The 22793-nt window shown below is 39.1% G+C and overlaps 1 protein-coding gene across 2 annotated transcripts in view; it reads left to right on the forward strand.

The window, feature by feature from the left end:
• The window catches only part of DDX46 (DEAD-box helicase 46), a 68138-nt gene that overhangs the window by 42228 nt on the left and 3117 nt on the right, over nt 1–22793 (forward strand). For both annotated transcript variants that reach the window (XR_004380292.1, XM_032837543.1), the window contains exons 16-21: nt 6220–6413; nt 8926–9063; nt 9359–9508; nt 13680–13856; nt 15655–15873; nt 16186–16330. Coding sequence is in view for 1 of the 2 variants with exons in the window: in XM_032837543.1 (XP_032693434.1) it covers nt 6220–6413; nt 8926–9063; nt 9359–9508; nt 13680–13856; nt 15655–15873; nt 16186–16330 (1023 nt within the window). In the remaining variant the exon portion in view is untranslated. The remainder of the gene's footprint in view (nt 1–6219; nt 6414–8925; nt 9064–9358; nt 9509–13679; nt 13857–15654; nt 15874–16185; nt 16331–22793) is intronic.

A 22793-nucleotide genomic window follows, 5' to 3' on the forward strand; every position in this document is an offset into this window, starting at 1 on the left:
CCCAGGACCCTGGGACCATGACCTGGGCCGAAGGCAGAGGCCTAACCACTGAGCCACCCAGGCACCTCACACCCTACATCTTTATCCATTCATCTACTGATGGATACTTGGGCTGCTTCCATATTTTTATTTGATTATTTATTTATTTCTGAAATTATTTATTTATTTACTTGCATATTTGTTTGTTTCTTTGTTTTGACAGAGGGAGACACAGTGAAAGAGGGAACATAAGCAGGGGGAGTGGGAGAAAGGGAACAGGCTTCCCACAGAGCAGGGAGCCCAACACTGGGCTCAATCCCAGGACCTGGGATCATGATCTGAGCCAAAGGCAGACGCTCACTCAGTGACTGCATCACCCAGGTTCCCTTGCTTCTGTATTTTAAATAATAGTGCTATAAACCCAGGCGTGCATATGTCCTTTTGAATGAGTGTTTTTTTATTCCTTGGGTAAATACCCAGTTGTGCTATTACTGGATCATAGGGCAGTTCTATTTTTAAGTTTTTGGGGAACCTCTATACAGTCTTCCCACAGTAGCTACACCAATTTGCATTCCCACCAAGAGCGCTTGAGGATTCCTTTTTCTTCACATTTTGTGTTGTTGATTTTAGCCTTTCTAACACGTGTGAAATGATATCTTATTGTAATTTTTATTTGCATTTCCCTGATGAGCAGTGTTGAGCATCTTTCCATTTGTCTCTTGACCATCTAGATGTCTTCTTTGAACAAGTGTCTGTTCATGTCTTCTGCCGATTTTTTTTTTAAAATTTCAATACAATTAACATATAATGTATTAGTTTCAGGGGAAGAGGTCAGTGATTCATCAGTCTTATATAATACCCAGTGCTCCTTATATCACATGCCCTCCTTAATGTCTGTCACCCAGTTACCCCATCTCCTCTCTCCCCTCCCCTCCAGTAACCCTCAGTTTGTTTCCTATGATTAAAAGTCTCTTACGGTTTGTCTCCCTCTCAGACTTCATCTTGTCGCCTTCTCTGACTTCATCTCCCCTCCCTCTCTGATCTCCCTTCTCCTATGCTCCATCTGTTTTGTTTTTTAAATTTCACATATGAGTAAGAGCATATGGTATTTGTCTTTCTCTGACTTACTTTGCTTAGCATAATACCCTCTAGTTCCGTCCACATTGTTGCAAATACGTTTCATTCTTTTTGATGATGCTTAACCGACTGTGTCACCCAGGCGCCCTTCTTTGTTTTATTATTATTTTTTTAAAGATTTTATTTTTAAGTAATCTCTTTGCCAGTGCGGGGCTTAAATTTACAATCCTAAGATCAAGAGTTGCACACTCCATTGACAGAGCTAGCCAGGCTCAGTTGTGTTTTTATTTCACTTGCCTCAGGAGATGTATCTATGAGAATGTTGGTTTGGCTGGTGTCAGAGAGCCTGTGCTCTCTTCTAGAATTTTTATGATTTCAGTTCTCACATTTAAGTCTTTAACCCATTTTGAGTTTATTTTTAAGTATGGTGTTAGAAGAATTTCCTTTTTGTTAATGCTAAGTAAGAGTCCATTGCATGCATATACCACATTTCCTTTTTTCATTCATCTGTGGATGGACACTTGGGTTGTTCTGCCTTTTGGCTTCTGTGAATAATGCTACTTTGAACACTGGTGTACAAGAATCTGTTGGAGTTCCTGTTTTCATTTCTTTTTTTTTTAAGATACTTTTTTTTTTTAAGATTTTATTTATTTGACAGACAGAGATCATAAGTAGGCAGAGAGGCAGGCAGAGAGAGAGAGAGGAAGGGAAGCAGGCTCCCTGCTGAACAGAGAGCCCGATGTGGGGCTCGAACCCAAGACCCTGAGACCACGACCCGAGCTGAAGGCAGAGGCTTAACCCACTGAGCCACCCAGGTGCCCCCTGTTTTCATTTTTGGGTGTATAGCTGCAAGTGGAATTGCTGGGTCATATGGTAAGTCTATTTTTAACTTTTTGAGAAACCACCATACTATTTTTTATAGCCGTTGCTCCATTTTGTATTCTCACCAGCAGTGTTGTAGGGTTCCAGTTTATCCACAGCCTGTCCAGCACTCGTTTTTCCTTTTTTTCTTTTAAAGATTTTATTTATTTGGGGTGCCTGGTGACTCAGTGGGGTAAGCCTCTGCCTTTGGCTTGGGTCATGATCTCAGGGTCCTGGGATTGAGCCCTGTATCAGGCTTTCTGCTTGGCAGGGATTCTGCTTCCCCCTGCCTCTCTGCCTACTTATGATCTCTCTGTCAAATGAATAAATAAAATCTTTTTTTAAAAAAGGATTTTATTTATTCATTTGACAGAGAGAGAGAAAGCTAGAGAGCACAAGAAGGGGGAGAAACAGAAGGAGAGGGAAGCAGGCTTCCCACCAAGTAGGGAGCCCAACGTGGGGTTCAATCCCAGGACCAACGTGGGGCTCAATCCCAGGATCATGACCCGAGCCAAAGGCAGATGCCCAACCATCTGAGCCACCCAGGCGTAGCTTGTTATTTTCTCTTGTTTTAATAATAGCTCTGCTAGTGAATGTGAAGTAGTATGTCATTGTGGTTTTGATTTCCATTTTTCTAATGACTGAGATTGAGCATCTTTATAGGTGCTTATTTGGCATTTGTACATCCTCTTTGGAGAAATATTCTAGGCTTTTGCCCATTTTAAAAAAATAACTTGTTTATTTATTTATTATTATTATTTTTTAAAGATTTTGTTTATTTGACAGAGATCACAAGTAGGCAGGGAGGCAGGCAGAGAGAGAGGAGGAAGCAGGCTCCCCACTGAGCAGAGAAACCGATGCGGGGCTTGTTCCCAGGACCCTGGGTTCATGACCAGAGCCGAAGGCAGAGGCTTTAACCCACTGAGCCACCCAGGTGCCCCGCTTTTGCCCATTTTTAACGAGCTTTTTTTTTTTTTCCATTGCTGAGTTGTAGGATTTCTTTATATATTCTAGATAGCAGTCCCTTATCAGATGTACAATGTACATATATTTTCTCACATTCTATGGATGTCCTTTCACCCTCTGGGTAGTCCTTTGATGCACAAAGGTTTAAATTTTGAAGTCCTATTTATATATATTTGTGTTTCCTTTTTTTTTTTTTTAAGATTTTATTTAGAATTCATAGTTGTTATCTGCAGGAGGGTTGGCCCAATAAATAGTTTCTCCTTCATTGAGGGAAATGTGTGTTTTTTCTTTTTCTTTTTTTGTAAGATTTTATTTATTGATGTGAGAGAGAGGGAGAATAAGCATGAATGGGGGGAGGGGCAGAGGAACAAGCAGACTCCCTGCTGTACAGGGAGCCCAATGCTGGACTTGATCTCAGAACTTTTGAGATCATGACTTGATTCAAAGGCAGATACTTAACCCACTGAGCCACCCAAGCACCCCAGAAATGTTTTTTTTTTTCTGTAAATAAGGACATTTTCCTCCATAATCCCTTGTCTGTACTTCTCTTGTCTCTTTTTTATCAGAATTGCATCACATGCTTATGCCTAAATCATTCATAAGCAAACAGAATGACTAATGGTTCTTAAGGTATTGTACTCCTGAGGGTCTCTGAGAATTTCAGAGGTTCATGAGATCACAAGTATTTGTGTAATAATCTCATCATGTGCTTTGCCTTTTCCACTTTCATTCCATTAGGAGTGTATAGAGTAGTTTTCTAAAGGCTTCATGGCATGTTATATTACACCAGATTGGATGCAAAAGATAGAACATGCAACTGTCCTCTACTAAGCCAGACATTAAAGAGATTTACAAAGTTGTGAAGCATCTTAATAAATTACTCTACTATATCAGAACGGTTGTTTTCACATAAATATTTTCAATTGTAATACGTAATTGCTTTTTTAAAAATTTTAAATAAGGTAATAACTACTTAAAAATTTTTCTCCATTCTGGTTTCTTTCTTTTTCATTCTTTTTTTTTTTTTTTTAAGATTTTACTGATTTATTTAAGAGAGACAAAGAGTATGAGTGGTTGAGGGGGTCAGAGGGAGAGGGATAAGCAAATTCACTCCCTTGAGAGTGGAGCGTGACACGGGGCTTGATCCTAGGACTCTGAGATCTTGAACTGAGCTGAAGCCAGATACTTAACTGACTGAACCACCCAGGTGCCCCAGTTATAGTTTCTAACACATTAAAAATAGATGGAGATGACTTATGTAAAGTAAACCTCTCTGGGTTTAATCTTTATTAATTTTTAGACTATAAAGGCAGCCTTAGCGCAGAAAGTCTGAGGGGGATTCATTCACATCCTACTACTGAGAATTAGGCTCAAGTCTGGTTTGATATACATGACAGTGTGTTGGGTGGATATTTGGATGAACTTGGGGTTATGTTTAAAAGGAAGAGGGTTGGGGTGCCTGGGTGGCTAAGTGGGTTAAGCTTCTGCCTTTAGCTCAGGTTATGATCTCAAGGTCCTGGGATCGAGTCCCACATTAGGCTCTCTGCTCAGCGGGGTACTTGCTTCCCCCCTCTTCTCTGCCTGCCTCTCTACTTGTGATCTCTCTCTCTGTCAAATAAATAAAATCTTTGGGGAAAAAACCAAAAACGAAATAAAAAGAAGAGGGTTAATTGTTGGACAGATATCCCATATACTTCACTTAGTATATTATATTCACTTCATGGAATAAGGTATGCACAGTTGAGTTAAGTAGTTGGGATACGTCAGTCTAAAAAGCTTTCGTACCTTTTAAATTTAATTTATATCGATATTGATTCCATTACTTTTTCTTATAAGACTTTTGGGTTCAGTGTTAGATTCCACTTGCTTTTACATTAGCTCCAAATACTTTCTTTAATTCATTCTTTGAAGAGTACATTTAAATTTTAGGTAACATTAATTAACATTGATACATACATAGATGTTAAGTATTCTCTTTTTTTTTTTAAGATTTTTTATTTATTTATTTGATAGACAGAGATCACAAGTAGGCAGAGAGATGGGGGAAGCAGGCTTCCCGCTGAGCAGAGAGCCCAATGCAGGGCTCGATCTCAGCACCCTGAGATCATGACCTGAGCCGAAGGCAGAGGCTTTAACCCACTGAACCACCCAGGCGCCCCTCTCTTTTTTTTTTTTTAAGATTTTTATTTATTGGGGCACCTGGGTGGCTCAGTGGGTTAAAGCCTCTGCCTTCGGCTCAGGTCATGCTCTTAGGGTCCTGGGATTGAGTCCCGCATTGGGCTCTCTGCTCAGCGGGAAGCCTGCTTCCTTCTCTCTCTCTGCCTGCTTGTGATCTCTGCCTGTTAAATAAATAAATAAAATCTTAAAAAAAGAAAAAGATTTTTATTTATTTATTGACAGACAGAGATCACAAGTAGGCAGAGAGAGAGAGAGGGAAGCAGGCTCCCCGCTGAGCAGAGTGCCCGATGCTGGGCTCGATCCCAGGACCCTGAGATCATGACCTGAGCCGAAAGCAGAGGCTTAACCCACTGAGCCCCCCAGGCACCCCAGTATTCTCTGTATTTTTTAACTCAAATCTTATGTGAAGTCTTAGGATATTTCCTGCTGCAGAAATCAATATCAAGGTTTGAGAATTACCCCATTCCATTTTATAATTACTAGAAATTCTCCATCATAAAATCAGTTTGTAGTCTGAGTATCTTACAGTAGAACATTTTGGCATTTCACATTCTCCTTTATCAGTTCCGTCGAGGCTCTTTGGTTAACATATTTAACCAATTGGGTATATACTTTTTAACCAATGTATTTCAAACTTTAATAGGAAAGTGTAATCACCTAAGGATCTTATTAAAAATGTAGAATCTGATTCAGTAGTTTGAGGAAGGAGTTGAGATTTTGCATTTCTAACAGTGTCCCATGTGATGCTGCTACTGGTGCTCGGAAAAACAATGATTGGCAAGGCTCTAATTGACCCATAAGAGAAAGAGAACGATATAAATCCTGTTAATGTAGGCTGAATGTACCTGCCTTTTATCTGCCAAACAGGTATAGGTAAATGAATCTGAGATGGGGCTTCTGCATTTATAATCCTTATACACAAGAAAGGGAACCATACAAGGGCAGATTTGGAAGATTCATAAATGAATTAATAGCGGTAGCCTTTGATCTTGCCTTTAGTGTTTTATTTTTTATACTGTTGTTGGCGGACGTGTGGTTAGTGTACATTGGATTTATTCTTTACTTTGTGTTTAACCTATTTCTGTTTCTGAGGAAATGAAAAATTTAATTGCAGTGTGTGGTATTATAACTTTTTTTTTTTTTTTAATTTATTTGCAGGCATTGATCAATATGACAGAGATAGCATCATAAATGACTTTAAGAATGGGACCTGCAAACTTCTTGTAGCTACATCTGTTGCTGCTCGGGGTCTAGACGTGAAACATCTGATTCTTGTAGTAAATTACAGCTGCCCCAACCATTATGAGGATTATGTGCACAGAGCAGGACGGACTGGAAGAGCAGGCAATAAAGTAAAAAGAATTTTTTAAAGTTGATTTCCATTATAATAAAATATAGAGGTTTTTTGGGTAGGATTTTAAGCAGTAAATAATAAGAATTACAAAGACATTTTGAAAATGATCAATCATCAGAGTATGGGGACTAGATATTTATCATTTCTGTATATAGTATTATTAAAATTGTCAGATAAACAACTGGCTGTTCTATTTAGGCAGATAGTATTAATTGTTTATGTCCTCTTTTAGGGTTTTTTTTATTTTACCCTACCTAAAAATTTCTGTGTAGGTATATACATATATGTATATGATTTGGGATCTTTCATTAATTTTTTAAAAATTTTTTACATTTCTTCATTTGAGAGAGAAAGAGCGAACATGAACCAGGGAAGGAAGGTCAGAGGGAGAGGAAGAAGCAGACTCCCTGCTGAGCCTGGAGTCCAATGCAGGACTAGATCCCAGGACCCTGGCATCATGACCTGAGCTGAAGGCAGATGCTTAACCTGCTAAGCCACCTAGGCGCCCCTTTCATTAATATTTTTACCATGTAGGAACATAAAATATACTTTTTCCTAAAACTGGCACCCTTTTTTCTCATTACTCCCCTGTCCCACTCCATTTGCTATGTATATTACTTGCTTTTTAAACTCGTCTGTAGTCTGGTAAGTATATAAGTCATTCTTTTTTTTTTTTTTTAAGTCTAAGTCATTCTTCTTGAAGGCAGCAAAATATTTTGTTGTTGGAAGCATTGATGATGATAACAACCCTGGACATTTCTACATAGTGAAGCAATAATGTTAATAACAATAGGCTGTATTTATGTAGTTCTTATGGAGTTCCAAGTGTTGTTTTCAGTGCTTTTCATACATATTGTCTCACTTTATCCTCACAATTTCCCTTTGAGGTAAATAATATTACCCCAGTTAATAGATGAGAAAAGCTAAGGCACATGAAAGTTAAGTTACTTGCCCAAGCTTGCACAGCTAATAAGTAGTGATGGCTCTTATTCTTTTAACCTGAGTTATTCTATAGATTTGGGAAAGTGTGTACAGGGGCACGTAGTAAAAAATTGTAACCTTTTTGGTCCACATCCAGTCTCTGTCATATGGGATGTGTTTTGTGTGTGTGTGTGTGTGTGTGCATACAAACCTTAAAAAAGAATTGCTGTAACTAACTTCATTTGTGTGTGTGTGTGTGTGTGTGTGTATATGTATTTTTGTACACATGTATATATATATTGTGTATACATATACACATGTCTGTGTACATGTGTATATATATACTTGTATACGCACATATGCATATTATAAAAAGATGAAGTCAGCTACATCATCTCCCTGGGGATTCTCTAAAGCCTTAGGTTTCACATGTCTCCAGGAGCTTTTTTTTTTTTTAAGATTTTATTTATTTGTCAGAGAGGGTACGAGCTGGGGGAGTGGCAGGTAGAGGGAAAAGCAGGCTCCCCGCTGAGCAAGGAGCCTAATGCAGAACTCAATCTTAGGACCTTGGGATCATGACCTGAACTGAAGACACTTAATGGACTGAGGGCCTCCCCCGCCCCACCGCAGTCCCTCCAGGAGCTTTGTGGTTCAGGCAAGAAAAAGGCTAGAGTTGTGCATGTGTACATACACACAAATACATATATGCACACACAAATTTTTAAAATCTTTTATTGGTCTTAAAAACTATGTAGGGGAGGGGTGCCTGAGTGACTCAGTGGGTTAAAGCCTCTGCCTTCGGCTCAGGTCAGGATCCCAGGGTGCTGCAATCAAGCCCCACACTGGGCTCTCTGCTCAGCAGGGAGCCTGCTTCCCTTCCTCTCTCTCTGCCTGCCTCTCTGCCTAATTGTGATCTCTGTCAAATAAATAAAATCTTTAAAAAAAAAAGAAAAACTACATAGGGGAAAAATTATGTGGAAAGCTACATCCTAGAAAGTTAATACAAGTTAGTTGGAATAGAATGGTGCAGTAGGTCGTGTAGGAAAGGAATGCAAACAAAGGGGGAAAATAATGTACTATATTAAAATTCCTATGCATGACAGTGCATTTGTGCATTTATCTAAAATCATAATTCTATATACATGAAATCACATTTTCTGGTTTTGCTTATTTTTTTTTAAAGAAAGCACCTTCCTACAGAATATTTTTAAAGGATTTTATTTATTTATTTGACAGAGAGCGAGATTACAAATAGGCAGAGAGAGAAGGGGGAAGCAGGCTCCCCGCTGAGCAGAGAGCCCGATTCGGGGCTCAATCCCAGGGCCCTGAGATCATGACCCAAGCTGAAGGCAGAGGCCAAACCCACTGAACCACCCAGGCGCCCTTGGTTTTGCTTATTTTTAAATATTAAACTTAGATATTTCACTTGTAGCATTAAAGAATTTAGTAGGACTCTCCTTTTTAAAAAATTCTTTAGTAATGAAGTTAGTCTTAAGAGGATATATTAGGTGCTTCAAATTTTATCTTGTGATCTGAGTAAGAGTCATGTTCTTAGTGCCTAATAGTTGCACTTTTTCATCATTCATTAGGGTTATGCATATACTTTTATCACAGAAGATCAAGCTCGCTATGCCGGTGACATAATTAAAGCTCTTGAATTGTCGGGAACTGCAGTGCCTCCTGATCTGGAGAAACTTTGGAGTGATTTCAAAGATCAGCAGAAAGCTGTGAGTTTTTTTTAACTCCCATTGTTTTTATGCAGCTCATTATTGTGTTGAATATTTAATACTTGTAAACCTTGATGGGATTATTTTATCTCTTTAGGAGGGGGAAAAGGAGTGAAAACAAAATCCTCTCTTGCTTCAGCTCAGTATTACGTAGAGTTCTTTTTTTTGTTGTTCTTGTGCTAGATGAACTGTTTATTACATTTACCTGTACGACCTTGAAAAATAATTATTCCTAAGTTCTTGAACACTAAAGTTTTTTAGTATGAAACTAACCTTTTTTATTTTTCCTTGAAAGGAAGGGAAAATAATTAAAAAGAGTAGTGGGTTCTCTGGTAAGGGATTCAAGTTTGATGAAACAGAACAAGCTTTGGCTAATGAGAGGAAAAAGTTGCAAAAAGCGGCTCTCGGTCTGCAAGATTCCGATGATGAGGATGCTGCAGTTGACGTAAGTGTCCTTTTTCTAAGCCTCCTTCTTGCCAGTTGAAGCACTGTTGCTTTCGTGCTGGAGGTCTTACCTTTCTTATCTCTTGTTGAGATAGCCAGTTATTGCAAACCTTTTTGGTATGTGCCCTTCCCCACCCTTTCTCTGTCTCTGTGTATATTCTCATATGCCCTATCCATATTTATGTATTTTCATAAAAATGAGGCCATACTGCTTTATAAACCTTCTTTTTTTTTTTTTTAAAGATTTTATTTATTTATTTGACAGAGAGATCACAAGTAGACAGAGAGGCAGGCAGAGAGAGAGAGAGAGAGAGAGAGAGAAGCAGGCTTCCTGCTGAGCAGAGAGCCTGATGCGGGACTCGATCCCAGGACCCTGAGATCATGACCTGAGCCGAAGGCAGCGGCTTAACCCACTGAGCCACCCAGGCGCCCTTTATAAACCTTCTTTAACAACAATAGTCTTAGGTTAAAATCTTCTCGTTTTAGTAAATTCATTCTTGCATTTTTTTAAAGTGAATTTTTAAAGATTTATTTCTATTTATTTGAGAGAGCGCGCCCGCATGCCCAAATGGAAGAAGGGGTAGGAGAGAATCTTGTGCACACTCCCTGCTAAGCACAGACCCTACCAGCGCTTACTCCCACAACCTTGAGATCATGACCTGAGCCAAAATCAAGAGTTAGATGCTAAACTGACTGAGCCACCCAGGCACCCCTCATTCTTACATTATTATTATTATTTTTTTAGATTTTTATTTATTATTCATTTGACAGACAGAGATCACAAGTAGGCAGAGAGGCAAGCAGAGAGAGAGAGGAAGGGATGCAGGCTCCCTGCTGAGCAGAGAGCCCGGTGCGGGGATCGATCCCAGAATGCTGGGATCATGACCTGAGCCAAAGGCAGAGGCGCCCCCTTACATTATTCTTAATGGTTACATAATATTTCATTATATGGATGTTCCACAGTTTAATCAAACCCCAAATTTCGAATATGTGGGTTGTTTCTGCATATTCATATTTGGAATATATTTAATCATAAACTGTTCTTTACTACTTATCTTTGCGCATTTAATTTTGCACATTCATCAGATTAAGTTGAAGTTGAATGTGTAAATGGCATTGCTAGGCTAAAGGGTGTATCGAATTTGGTTCTGAAACATTATGTTAGATTGTCCTCCTGCAAAGTGAATACTAGTCTGCATCCCCCGTAGTGGTGTGAAGAGTCCCTGGCTCCCCATGTCTTTTATAATATTAGTACTAATATTTTTATTTTGTTAAACTTAGTCGTTATAGAATACTGTCATTAATGGTAGTCAGCAGGACTCCTGGGGGGCTCAGTTGGTTGAGCATGTGAGTTTTCATCTTTGGGTCCTGAATGTAAGCCCCACCCATGTTGGGTATAGTAGAACTTACTTAGAAAACAAAAAGCAGTAATAGTTAGCATTTTTGAGTGTTACTAAGTGCCATGCATTGTGTCAGATGCTTTACAGGGAATACTTCATTTAGTTCTGCACATTATCCAGACAAGGTAGATACTCGAAAGAGTATTCCCATTTTATAATTGAGGAGAATGAGACTTAGAAATAATCTTTTCAAATTTACATAGCAATTAATGGAATGAGCTGGGCCCTGTACCCATTCCAATCTTACTTCAGATGTCATGGTCTTAGCTAATGGTATTATTTGTGACCCAGTGAAGAGGGGCCCTGAGAACTCAGCATATTCGTGGTTTTACAGAGTATCCTTTGGACCCAAAGAAGCTATAGCTTTAGAAGAGCATGTTTTCATTATAAAATAATTTTTGGAAACTCTTCCTAGTGTATACCACTAGTAATGGTATTAGCATATCAAAGTATGTATAAAATCCTCAATTCAAGAAGTTTGTTTAACTCAGAAAGTGTCTAATGCATTTGATCATTGATCATAGAAGTTTTGGGGTTTTTTGTTTTTTCGATTAAACCTAAGCTCAGGACATAATTTTAGAATCAGGAATTCATTCTGATCTTGTTGTTTGAGGAATTTGATACCCAGAAAAAGTATTTGGCCCACAGCCACATTGCCTCTTAAGCTCAGACAGCCCCGGACCCCACATCTCTCATTAACCATACACCATTTCTTTCTAGTATACCATACTGACTTAAAATTAATTAAGTCAGTGTTATAGTTTTTGCTTATGGTATAACAAATCAATCCAAAACCTTGTAGGTAAGACAACAAACATTTATTATGTCACATTTTTGGGGGGGTAGGAGATCAGGAGCAGTTTAGTTTAGCCTGGTAGTTCTGGCTTAGGGTCTCACTGAGGTTGCAGTAAAGCTGGTGTCCCAGGGCATGGCAATCTGAGGGCTTGACTGATAGAGGATCATGTTCTTTTAAGATGGCTCACTCACTGTGTTGTTGGCAGGATACCTCTTTTCTTTCCTCTGCCTGTGTGTCCTCACAACATGGCAGTAGGCTTTTCCCAAAGTGATTGAGCTAAAGGACTCAATGAGCAAAGAGGAAGCCTTAAGGCCTTTTATGACTAATGTCTAAAGTCACACACTGGCACTACTACTTTATTCTGGCTCTTAGAAATATGTCACTAAGTCCAGCCCACCCTCAAGGAGAGGCTCCACTGAAGAAGAAGAATATTAAAGAATTGATGGCCCTGCTTTGAAATCACCCCCCAGTTTTATTTTCTTTTTTAGGGTGGGTAGGGGCAGAGGGAGAGAGAGAATCTTAAGCAAGATGCACACCCAGCATGGAGACTGACTCAGGGCTCAATCTCACAACCCTGAGATCATGACCCGAGCAGAAATCAGGAGTCATATGTTTTAACCTACTGTGCCACCCAGGCTCAGTTTTGTTTGTTACCTTGAACATTATTTTGAATCTCATTGAATCTGGTTAGTTTTTTTCCTTATTTATTAATTTGTGAGAGAGACAGAGTAAGCATGACCAGGAAGAAGGGCAGAAGGATGGAGGGAGAGAATCTCAAACAGAATCAGCACTGAGCGTGAAGCCCTATGCAGGGCTCAGTCTCACAACCTTGAAATCATGACCTGAGCTGAAATCACGAGTCAGATGCTTCAACTGACTGAGCCACCCAGGTGCCCCACCTAATTAATTTTTAAACCTTACCCATCCTCTTCCCTGGGTTTGAGTTTTAGCACATAAGGCCTTCTTAGCTTAATTTAAGTATATAAAGGGGTTTGTTTCTCTTTAGTGGGTATTATCAATAGTCATTGTTGGGCAGAAGGCATCTTTAAAAGGAAATGCAAATAGCTTATGAGGTAGGTGTGTCCAGTCAGGATGACACAGTTACAGTTGGACTTACATGGCTCCTGGAAGAGCTGAAGCAGTCATCCTTTTTTCTTGCTTTGGTGAGGAAACCAACCTTACTTTTTTTCCTTTTTTGGTTTCAAAGGAATTAAATAGTAAAGCTTATTTTCTGATTCTGTTACCCAATATTTTTTTTTAAGTTTTTATTTATTTGGGGGAGAGAGCGAGAGACCATGAGTGAGGAGGGGGCAAAGGGAGAAGCTGACTCCCCATTGAGCAGGGAGCCTGTCGTGCAGCTCCACCCCAGGACCCTAGGATCATGACCTGAGCTGAAGGCAAACACTTAACTAACGAAGCCCCCCAGGTGCCTTTCTGTTACCCAGTTTTTAAGGCAAATCCATTTACATTTAGAAGTTGGGAAGGATTGGGGACCCCTGCCTTAGGAACATGAACCATTCTTCCTGAGAACTGTTGACTATATTTCTAGTGGCCTGCTGGCCTTGAGTTACACTGCCCTTTTTCCAGCCTCTTTAATTGCAGTTTAATTTAGCCTCAAGTCATACTGACATGTTGGGTGCTCTGTCTTGACAGTGCATGTTCCTCAATTGCTAAACTGGGATGTATTTTCTGGACCACTTAGGAGTGTGCTCACTTGGTTCATGTGGCATTGTATTCTGTTTTCTTTCTCTTACTCTTTTTCGTTTCTCCTGCCATAAGTAACTGATTTTTTAAAATGTGCTACCCTCAGCAAATAGCTGGTCTGTTTTCCTGTTGGTCTGTGTGCTTGAATTAACATAAATACAAGTGTCTAGTTCTAGTCATTTGATAGAAATATTCTTTATTAGTTTCTGTGGATATATCTAAATTGGTATTTTTAATCCAATTTTTATTAATCTTTTTTTTTTCTTATTTAGATTGATGAACAAATTGAAAGTATGTTTAATTCAAAGAAGAGAGTTAAAGATATGGCTGCTCCTGGAACATCCAGTGTTCCTGCTCCAACTGCAGGAAATGCTGAGAAATTAGAAATTGCTAAGAGATTGGCTCTTAGAATCAATGCTCAGAAGAATTTGGGCATTGAGTCTCAGGTATTAAGTAATTTGTTCCAAGTTTACGTCATTACTTTTTATGTCAGCGCAAGTGAACCAGTTGTTCTAGACATTGAGTTAGTGGGAATTTAACTTAATCTGAATACAGAATTCTTTAATTACTGCATTTGGATAATGCCTCTTATATGGTTAACAGAAGTCCTAATGCCTATTTTGGAACTCCTAACTGAAGGAAGTTAGCTGCTGATTGTTTTTTAAAGTAATATTCTGATTGAGCTTACCAAAATCTTAAGGAAATAACTCCCTTTCTTTTTCCCTTTTTTTTTTTTTGTTAAGATTTTACTTATTTATTTGAGAGAGAAAAAGAGAGCACAAGCTGGGGGAGGGATGTAGGGGAAGCAGACTCCCCATTCAGCAGGGAGCCCTATGTGGGGCTCAATTCCAGGACCCTGGGATCACGACCTGAGCCGAAGGCAGTTGCTTAACTGACTGAGCCACCCAGCCACTCTGCTTTTTCTTTCTTGATCTGCTTTTATTGGATGATTTATTGGGCACACAAACAATTCCTCGGAAGTGTAATACCTGGTTACATAACTCAAACTAACATGGGCTTAACCAGTGGAAAATGTGTTAAATATTTCACATGCCATCTTTCTCTTGAGAGCTTTTTTTTATTAGTTAAATTTTTTTTTTAGATTTTTATTTATTTATTTGACAGAGATCACAAGTAGGCAGAGAGGCAGGCAGAGGGGCAGGGGAGAAGCAGGCTCCCCGCTGAGCAGAGAGCCCAACATGGGGCTCAATCCCAGGACGCTGGGATCATGACCTGAGCTGAAGGCAGAGGCTTAACCCACTGAGCCACCCAGGTGCCCCTAAATTTTAAAAAACTACCAATTTAATTTTTAACTAAGAGTAAATTTTCATAGCATTCCCAAAGAATAGTTTGTGTATTTTAACAGTGTTTTGAAGTTTTTGAGAGTTTGTGAAGGTATAGAACCCTCTGTCTAGTAGGTTGGATAGCTTCAGGACTGTAACACCCAAGCCGGAAGGAAGAAGCCAGATGCTAGTGGACTGACTTAATGAGGCAGCTGCAGTCGAGGCTTAGAGTCTCAGGTTTCTGTTTGTTTTGTTGAGCCAGCAAGAATCTCTTCTCTGCTGCTTGGCTAAATCAAGTGTTTAGCCAGTGAGTTACCATGAAATGTCTGCTATACTCATGCCTTATTTCCTCTGAAAACGGGGATTATAGTGCCTAATCTAATATTCCCTGGGATTATTATTGCTAATAACTCTTTACTGGTGAAAGCAAATAGCCACGCCTTCTCATTGTTAGAAAAGCTTGAGGTTTGAGTCATGTACTACCTGTACTACCCACATTAGGCATATAGTAAAATTAAGTTCAAATTAAAAGGTTTAGGTACAAAATAAAGTAAAAAGGTAGGTCAGTCATTTACTGTCATTTATTGGACATGGGCTTGGGTTGTGGGAGGAGGAGAGTTCAGTGGTAGTGGACAAAGTTGCTAATTTAGAGGAAACTCTAAGGAGCCGCAAAGTTTTATAAATGATTTAGAAACGTTTTACTATATTTGATATCAAGAGTTACCTAATTTTGATCCAGTAGAACTTTTAAGAATAGAGTTGAATATTCTTTATTTTTCTCATCAGTGTAAGGGAGATAGATATATTAAACTATTAATATGTACTGCTAAATTACACTTGAGTAGGACTCTGCAATAGAAAGATGCTTCTATTTAGTGGCTTTCCAGAGGATAATTTGTGGTAGGATCCTGATCTTATCTCTGCCCTCATTTGAGATTTGACTGTAGGTCTTCTTTAACTGCAGGATGTGATGCAACAGGCCACCAATGCAATTCTCAGAGGTGGCACCATCCTGGCTCCCACTGTGTCTGCCAAAACCATTGCAGAGCAACTTGCTGAAAAGATTAATGCCAAGCTCAATTATGTGCCTTTGGAGAAACAAGAAGAGGAGAGACAGGATGGTGGACAGAATGAATCTTTTAAGAGATATGAGGAAGAATTAGAGATCAATGACTTCCCACAGGCAAGTAATAGTTTTCAACCTTTTTTAAATCATGGAGTAAAAACTCTTCTTGAGGAGCAAAAATACCTTCTTTAAAACCCATGAACATTTTAATAGCTACTTCACTTTTTATTTGATGAGGGAGACAACAATAGAAATTTTATTTATATAAATATATTCTAGTTACATTAGGATCTAAGGATTTTATGTGAAGGTGTTAATTATATTCTTGATATTGATCATAATATTATTTAACTAGCCTATTCTTTGTCAATACACCAGGTTTTTGTCCTGTTGTAAAGTGATATTTTTCCCCCACTCTTTGTTTCATAGACTGCTAGGTGGAAGGTTACCTCTAAGGAAGCTCTGCAGAGAATCAGTGAATATTCTGAAGCTGCAATTACAATCAGAGGAACATATTTCCCACCTGGAAAAGAACCTAAGGAAGGAGAGCGGAAAATTTACTTGGCAATTGAAAGTATGTATTGCTGTTCTATTGCAGTCTTGAGTTAGGTTAGAGTTGATACAGATATAACAGGCATGGAGAGACTATAAGGTCAGTTCTTGAGAGAATAAAAATAAGGAACACTTATAAGAAAAAAATAATTTCATATATCATTTAAGGTCTTTATTTAGAAATTGAGTACATATAGAGAGATCAATGATCTATATATGGAACTCTTTTCAGTCTTGAAGATTCAGTCAAATTAGAGAATCACTCTAAAAGAAAACATGTATTTTAAGGACTGATGTGTTTATGCTTCTAATAAGTAGAATATTCTGGCCAAAGTTTATGTTAGAAAATAAGTCAGTATATTAGCTCACGTAATGAATGTTTATCCAAGCAAGTAGTCCCTATGAAATTATGCCCATAAAAGCTCTTGCATATCTTAAAAAAAAAAACGAGGACAGATGATACCATAACACAGAGTATACAAGTATCATATAGAGTGATCAGATTTAGGTTTTTTTGTGTGTTTTGTTTTGTTTTTAGATTTTATTTGTTTGAGAGATTGTGTGGTGTGGGGGTACACACGAGCAGGGAGAGTAGCAGAGGGAGAGGGAAGGGGAGAGAATCTCAAACACACTCCTTGCTGAGCATGGAGCCATACCCAGGATTAGATCTCATGACCTGAACCTAAGCTAAGAGTTGGATGCTTAACTTAGTGAGCCACCCATGCACCCCAATCAGATTTGGTTTTTAACTTTATTTCACACATTCACGAATGAGTTTGAAAGAGTTTCCATTTGTATTTTTCCCCTAATGTATTCTCCCACTGCACAATAGGACCACTTGCATCCCTTCATTTATATTTAATCTGAGTATCTTTGTAGTAGACTTACAAGTGTAGACCAGTCAGATCCACTTCATCTATTTAATGAACTAAATATTTGTTGCATCCTGGTTTTGGAGCTGTGGAGAGAGTCATTCTGTGTGTTCCATAAGCTCAAAGTCTGCATACTTAGTGCTTTAAAGGGCTTAGATGGCTCCAGAGGACCCTTTCTCACACTGTGTATTATCTCAGGCACTAGCCTGGTTACTTTAAGGTGCACACATCACTTCTGAGAAAAGAAAAGCCTTACCTCATCCTAGCTCTTTACCTGTTTATTTTTCTTCACAGTACTCATCACAGAAATTGTAGTATATTTTTACTTGTCTGTGTTCCCCCCTCCCCCAGCAACTTGAGTTCCGTGGATGTAGTGACTTTATCATCTGCTCTATTCTTAGAGCAGATGGTAAACACTTAATAAATTTTTTGAGTAATGCATCTGATTAGGCCCCATAGTCGTTTGTCTTCAGGATACAAAGTATTACTTGACAGGCCTATCCTCTATTTGATCTCTTAAAAGCTGCACTGTCCAAGGGAAGGCTCTGTAATGGCTGTGGGGCACTCAGAATATGGCCAGTGTGACTGAAATTTGTAAATCTTATTTAATTTTGTAAAGGAATTCATATTTGATTTTTTTTTAAAAGACTTTTTATTTATTTGACAGAGATCACAAGTAGGCAGAGAGGCAGGCAGAGAGAGAGGAGGAAGCAGGCTTCCCACTGAGTAGAGAGCCTGATGTGGGGCTCGATCTCAGGACCCTGGGATCATGACCTGAGCCGAAGGCAGAGGCTTTAACCCACTGAGCCACCCAGGCGCCCCTCATATTTGATTTTTTAAAATATTTTGTTTATTTGTTTATTTGACACACAGAGACATACATCACAAGTAGGCAGAGAGGCAGGCAGGGAGAGAGGGGGAAGCAGGCTCACTGCCGAGCAGAAAGCCCAGTATGGATGGGGCTCAATCCCAGGACCCTGAGGTCACAACCTGAGCCAAAGGCAGAGGCTCAACCCTCTCAGCCACCCAGGGGCCCCTGATTTTTTATTTTTTTAAGTAATCTCTACACCCACTGTGGGGTTCAAACTCATGACTATGAGATCAAGAGTTGCATGCTCTACTGACTGAGCCAGCCAGGTGCCCCAATTTTTATTAATTTAAATAGCCACATACATGGCTAGTAGCTACTGTAATGGTTAGCTTTTCTCTAAAGTTTGTTGTTGGGAATGGTTAGCTTTTCTCTAAAGTTTGTTGTTGGGAAGATCATTAGAAGGTATCCATTGTAAGTATATTGTAAATAAATTCTGTCATTGTTAGTGACAGTGTTAGTTTGTTCTTGTTACATTTTGGCATTTGATTTTGTGAAGACTTAATTTTAGGTAAGTTCTATACTGAATAAAATCTATAGATGATTTGCTTACCTATTAGGATTTGATTCTTTCCATCCCATAAACATGACTAAAAGTTAATTAGTGCTGTGCCTGTTCAGCCACTTTCCTATGAATTGGTTACCTCAGTTGTTTTTGTGTGGCATCTTAGCATAAAGACACAAGAAGAGAAATAGTGAGTATCCTGTCTACCCCTAAGTAGAAATCATTTCCTGGCCAAAAGTGCAAGATAAGGTCAGAGTAAGTTGAAGTACTAAAAAGTGCTGTTTCCTAGATTATGCTAGGTTTTTTTTTTCTTTCTTTAATAAGTATTTTCCTGGTTACTATAAACTTTTGATTAGTTTCCAGAGTTCTGATACAGGTGATTTCAGGTTTTTGTAAATTTATTCACTTTTTGTCAAAGGACAGGCTTTTGGAGTTCGAGGCTCTGCCATTTTCACTGATGCACTCTCACTGTAGGACCTTTTATTTATTTATTTATTTATTTTTTAAAGATTTTATTTATTTGATAGAGATCACAAGTAGGCGGAGAGGCAGGCGGAGAGGCAGGCAGAGAGAGAGGAGGAAACAGGCTCCCCGCTGAGCAGAGTGCCCGATGTGGGGCTCGATCCCAGAACCCTGGGATCATGACCTGAGCCAAAGGCAGAGGCTTTAACCCGCTGAGCCGCCCAGGCGCCCCCACTATAGGACCTTTTAAAGTTAATGATGAGGGGCGCCTGGGCGGCTCAGCGGGTTAAAGCCTCTGCCTTTGGCTCAGGTCATGATCCCAGGGTTCTGGGATCGAGCCCCACATCGGGCACTCTGCTCAGCGGGGAGCCTGTTTCCTCCTCTCTCTCTGCCTGCCTCTCCGCCTACTGGTGATCTCTGTCAAATAAATAAATAAAATCTTAAAAAAAAAAAAAGTTAATGATGAATTGTGGCAGTAGGGAAACTTGAATGCAGCCTTTATATGTTCCCTGTTATTACCATTCTGCCGTTATTTCATGCATATTTTAAAATGCGCGCATATTTAAGATTCATGCATATTTTAAAATGGTATACAAAGGATGTAGAGCTTAAGCAAATTCCATGTTTTGTTTTGGTTTTTTTTTGTGTGTGATTGTGTCTTTTACTAAGTCAGGTTTTTAAATGCATCCTTTTATGTGTCCCAAAAGACTTTTGTTCTACCAGTGGCTGTGTGTTTCTAAATCATGTGATACTTTTCCTTATTGTGTAGTAAAATGAAGATAGCTGGCACCTAGCGCTTTAAGGAGAGAAAGTTAAACTGACATCTTTCTGCACCTGGAACTGGACAGGTCTCCCCTACTCTGTTGTTCTTTAGACCATACAGGTTGGAGACACAGTGTCTTCCAGTGGAATCTGATGATAAAACCCTTGGTATACATGCAGTCATCCTTTTATTTTCAGCTTGAATATCATGGGTGTCATTTAAGCAAAACTAATACTTTTAAATGCCTTCCTTATAAAGACGTAAATCAGAGATGTAAATCAGGGGCATTTGCTTTGAAAAAGGATCCTCTGTGTAATTCTTGAATTTAAAGGTAATTATGTTTAGTATAGTATAAGTAATATATCAAGGTTCATCTTACATAGAACTTTATCAGAACATATCTCCTCTACTAAGTGAAGTGAGAAGCCCACAGCTTCTGCTTGACTTTTTCATCCATGTAGAATGCTTCTGGTCATTTCTCTCCACTGTCCACTTGTACTTGGGAAATAACATCTAATTTTTATAACCTAAACCAGCTTTTTCCAAACCCTATGCAATAAGGTAATCTTGTCAAAAATGAATCTTTAGAATTCTAGAGCTGTAGTGATGGTTAAGAACTGGACATTAGTAATTAAAATGATCCAAAGCTTTGAGATTTTCATAGATAATTAGTTTTTTAAAAGATTTTTTAGTTTTTGAAACTCCAGCCAAATCAACTGAACTCTAATAGGATGAAAACAGGTGTTGGAAGGAGCCTAGTGTCATCTGTTTCTAGTTCTGTAATTGGAGGACACTAATGCCTGGCTCCTTGGAGGCTCTTTGTGGGTCAGCAGTTTCAGGCTTCCCACCAGGCAGCGGGAAGGAGAACAGGAAGGACTTATGTGCCTAGCCATCCTGTATAATTTATAGCCTGTTTTGTGACCCTCTCTTTTTACTAGTGGAGAATCCCTTAAAAGCAGCCAGAGTTGTTTTAGGACCAATGAAAGGAAATGCCTCTTTTCCATGGCAGCTTATAAACATATGTAACCGATTACCTAAAGAGGCTTTATAAGTCAAAACTTTAAACTGGTCCAAATGGTCAGGCTCTAACTAAAATAGGAAAATTATTCTTCTACTTGGATTTAGGTGAGAGTGTCATTTTCTTTCTTTTTAAAACAGCACAGAATATCAACAACTTCACACCAAATCATGCCGAGTAGCATATTTTCCTCCTGAATTTCATTTTGGTTGTAATTTTTAGCCTGGCTTTGCTCTTGATTCTACCCTTTTGTTTTCTTAACATCCATCTCTCTTCTCTTCCAGCACCCACAGCTTTAAAATGTGTGGTTGCTGGCTGGTGGAGGTGTAGGATTTAGATTAGATATGTTGCTATAACTTCACAGCCATACTCCTGGCTCTTTCCTTCCTATTGTTAAACTGTTTCTTCTTCTTCCTCCCCTTGCTATTTCTCCTCTCCTCTTCCTTTTCCTTCTTCATCTCTTTCCTTTCTTCCTCTCCTCCCTTCCTTTGCTCTCTTTGGGATCAGAAAAGGTCATTTTTGTCTAACAAGGAGAATTCTATGGCTTGTTTTCCTGATTTCTTTTTCTTACATAAAATGATAAATACAGGGGCGCCTGGGTGGCTCAGTCAGTTAAGTGTCTGCTTTTGGCTCTGGTCATGATCCCAGGCCCCTGGGATTGAGCCCTGCATCAGGCTCTCTGCTCAGCAGGGAGCCTGCATCCCCCTCCCTCTTTGCCTGCCTCTCTGCTACTTGTGCTTTTTCTCTCTGTCAAATAAATAAATAAAATCTTTAAAAAAAAAAAAAGGATAAATACACAGTTTTCTACATTGCATCTCTAGTTTTCATATTGTTTAACATTTCACTCCTAGTTCTTAATTTCTATTCTGTTGGTACAGCTCTTTCATTTTTATCAGTGTATACTGTGCTACCTATCTACTTTTATTTTTAAAATTTTTATTTTATTTTCTTTATTTTGAGTTTTTGGCCAGGGAGGGGAGTTGTGGGGCAGAGGGAGAGAAAGAATCTTAAGGAGGCTGCACACTTAGCTCAGAACCCGACGTGGAGCTTGATCTCATGACCCTCAGATCATGACCTGAGCTAAAACCAAGAGTCAGATCCTTAATTGACTGAGCCACGCAGCTGGCCCCCTTTTTTAGCTTTTGTTTACTTATTATTATTTTATTTATTTATTTTTGGTGGGTGCTACCTCTCTAGATTTACCTGTTCCCTGGCATTGTCCCTTGGCTTCAGATCCCTCCACGCTATCCTTCATGGCTCTCTCATCTCCACGTCTCCTTTACTTCTGGTCCATATTTCCATTGGCTTTAACTGACATTTCCAGCTGGATGTCACATGAGCACTTGAAGTACAACAGTCTCAGAATTGAGTTTCATCTACCGTCAGTGCTGATAATACCTGTTTTTCCTCTTGGATTTAGTATCTGCTTTATTCTTACTTTATTTGCTTCTCAACTCTTTGCCATTTAACTCTGCCTGGAGAACTGAGAGAGAGGTTTTTGTAAGGAATGATATTTGGAAGTCATTCTGATAGACTGCTTCCTACCTTCTCATTCTGTTATAATATCTTAACAAGTTTGTTTTTCTACCAGTCTGCAAGATCATAAAGAGCATGAATGAGTTCTTTGTATAATGAATCTCTCAGTCTATATCATACATGGTGAGAACTTCATATTTCTTGAATTAAAATAACTGAATGAAAGAATGTCTCCAAACTCCCTTATCCTCTAGGCTATCTTGCTGTGTTCTTTCCCAACCACAGTATACCTCTCAGTAATTAAGCATGCCCTTTTTTTTTTTTTTTTCCTAGCTTATCTATTTAGGGGAGAGAGAGAGCACCAGCAGGGAGGGAGAAAGAGAGAGAGAAGCAGGCTCCCTGCTAAGGAGGGAGCCTGATGAGGAGCCTGATCCTAGGACCCTGGGATCATGACCTGAGCTGATCATGACCAACTGAACTACCCAGGCACCCCTAAGCATGCCTTTCCTCATTTATACCAT

Source organism: Lontra canadensis, unplaced genomic scaffold, assembly GCF_010015895.1.
Source record: "Lontra canadensis isolate GAN:19392208 unplaced genomic scaffold, GSC_riverotter_1.0 scaffold99, whole genome shotgun sequence".
NCBI lineage: Eukaryota > Metazoa > Chordata > Mammalia > Carnivora > Mustelidae > Lontra > Lontra canadensis.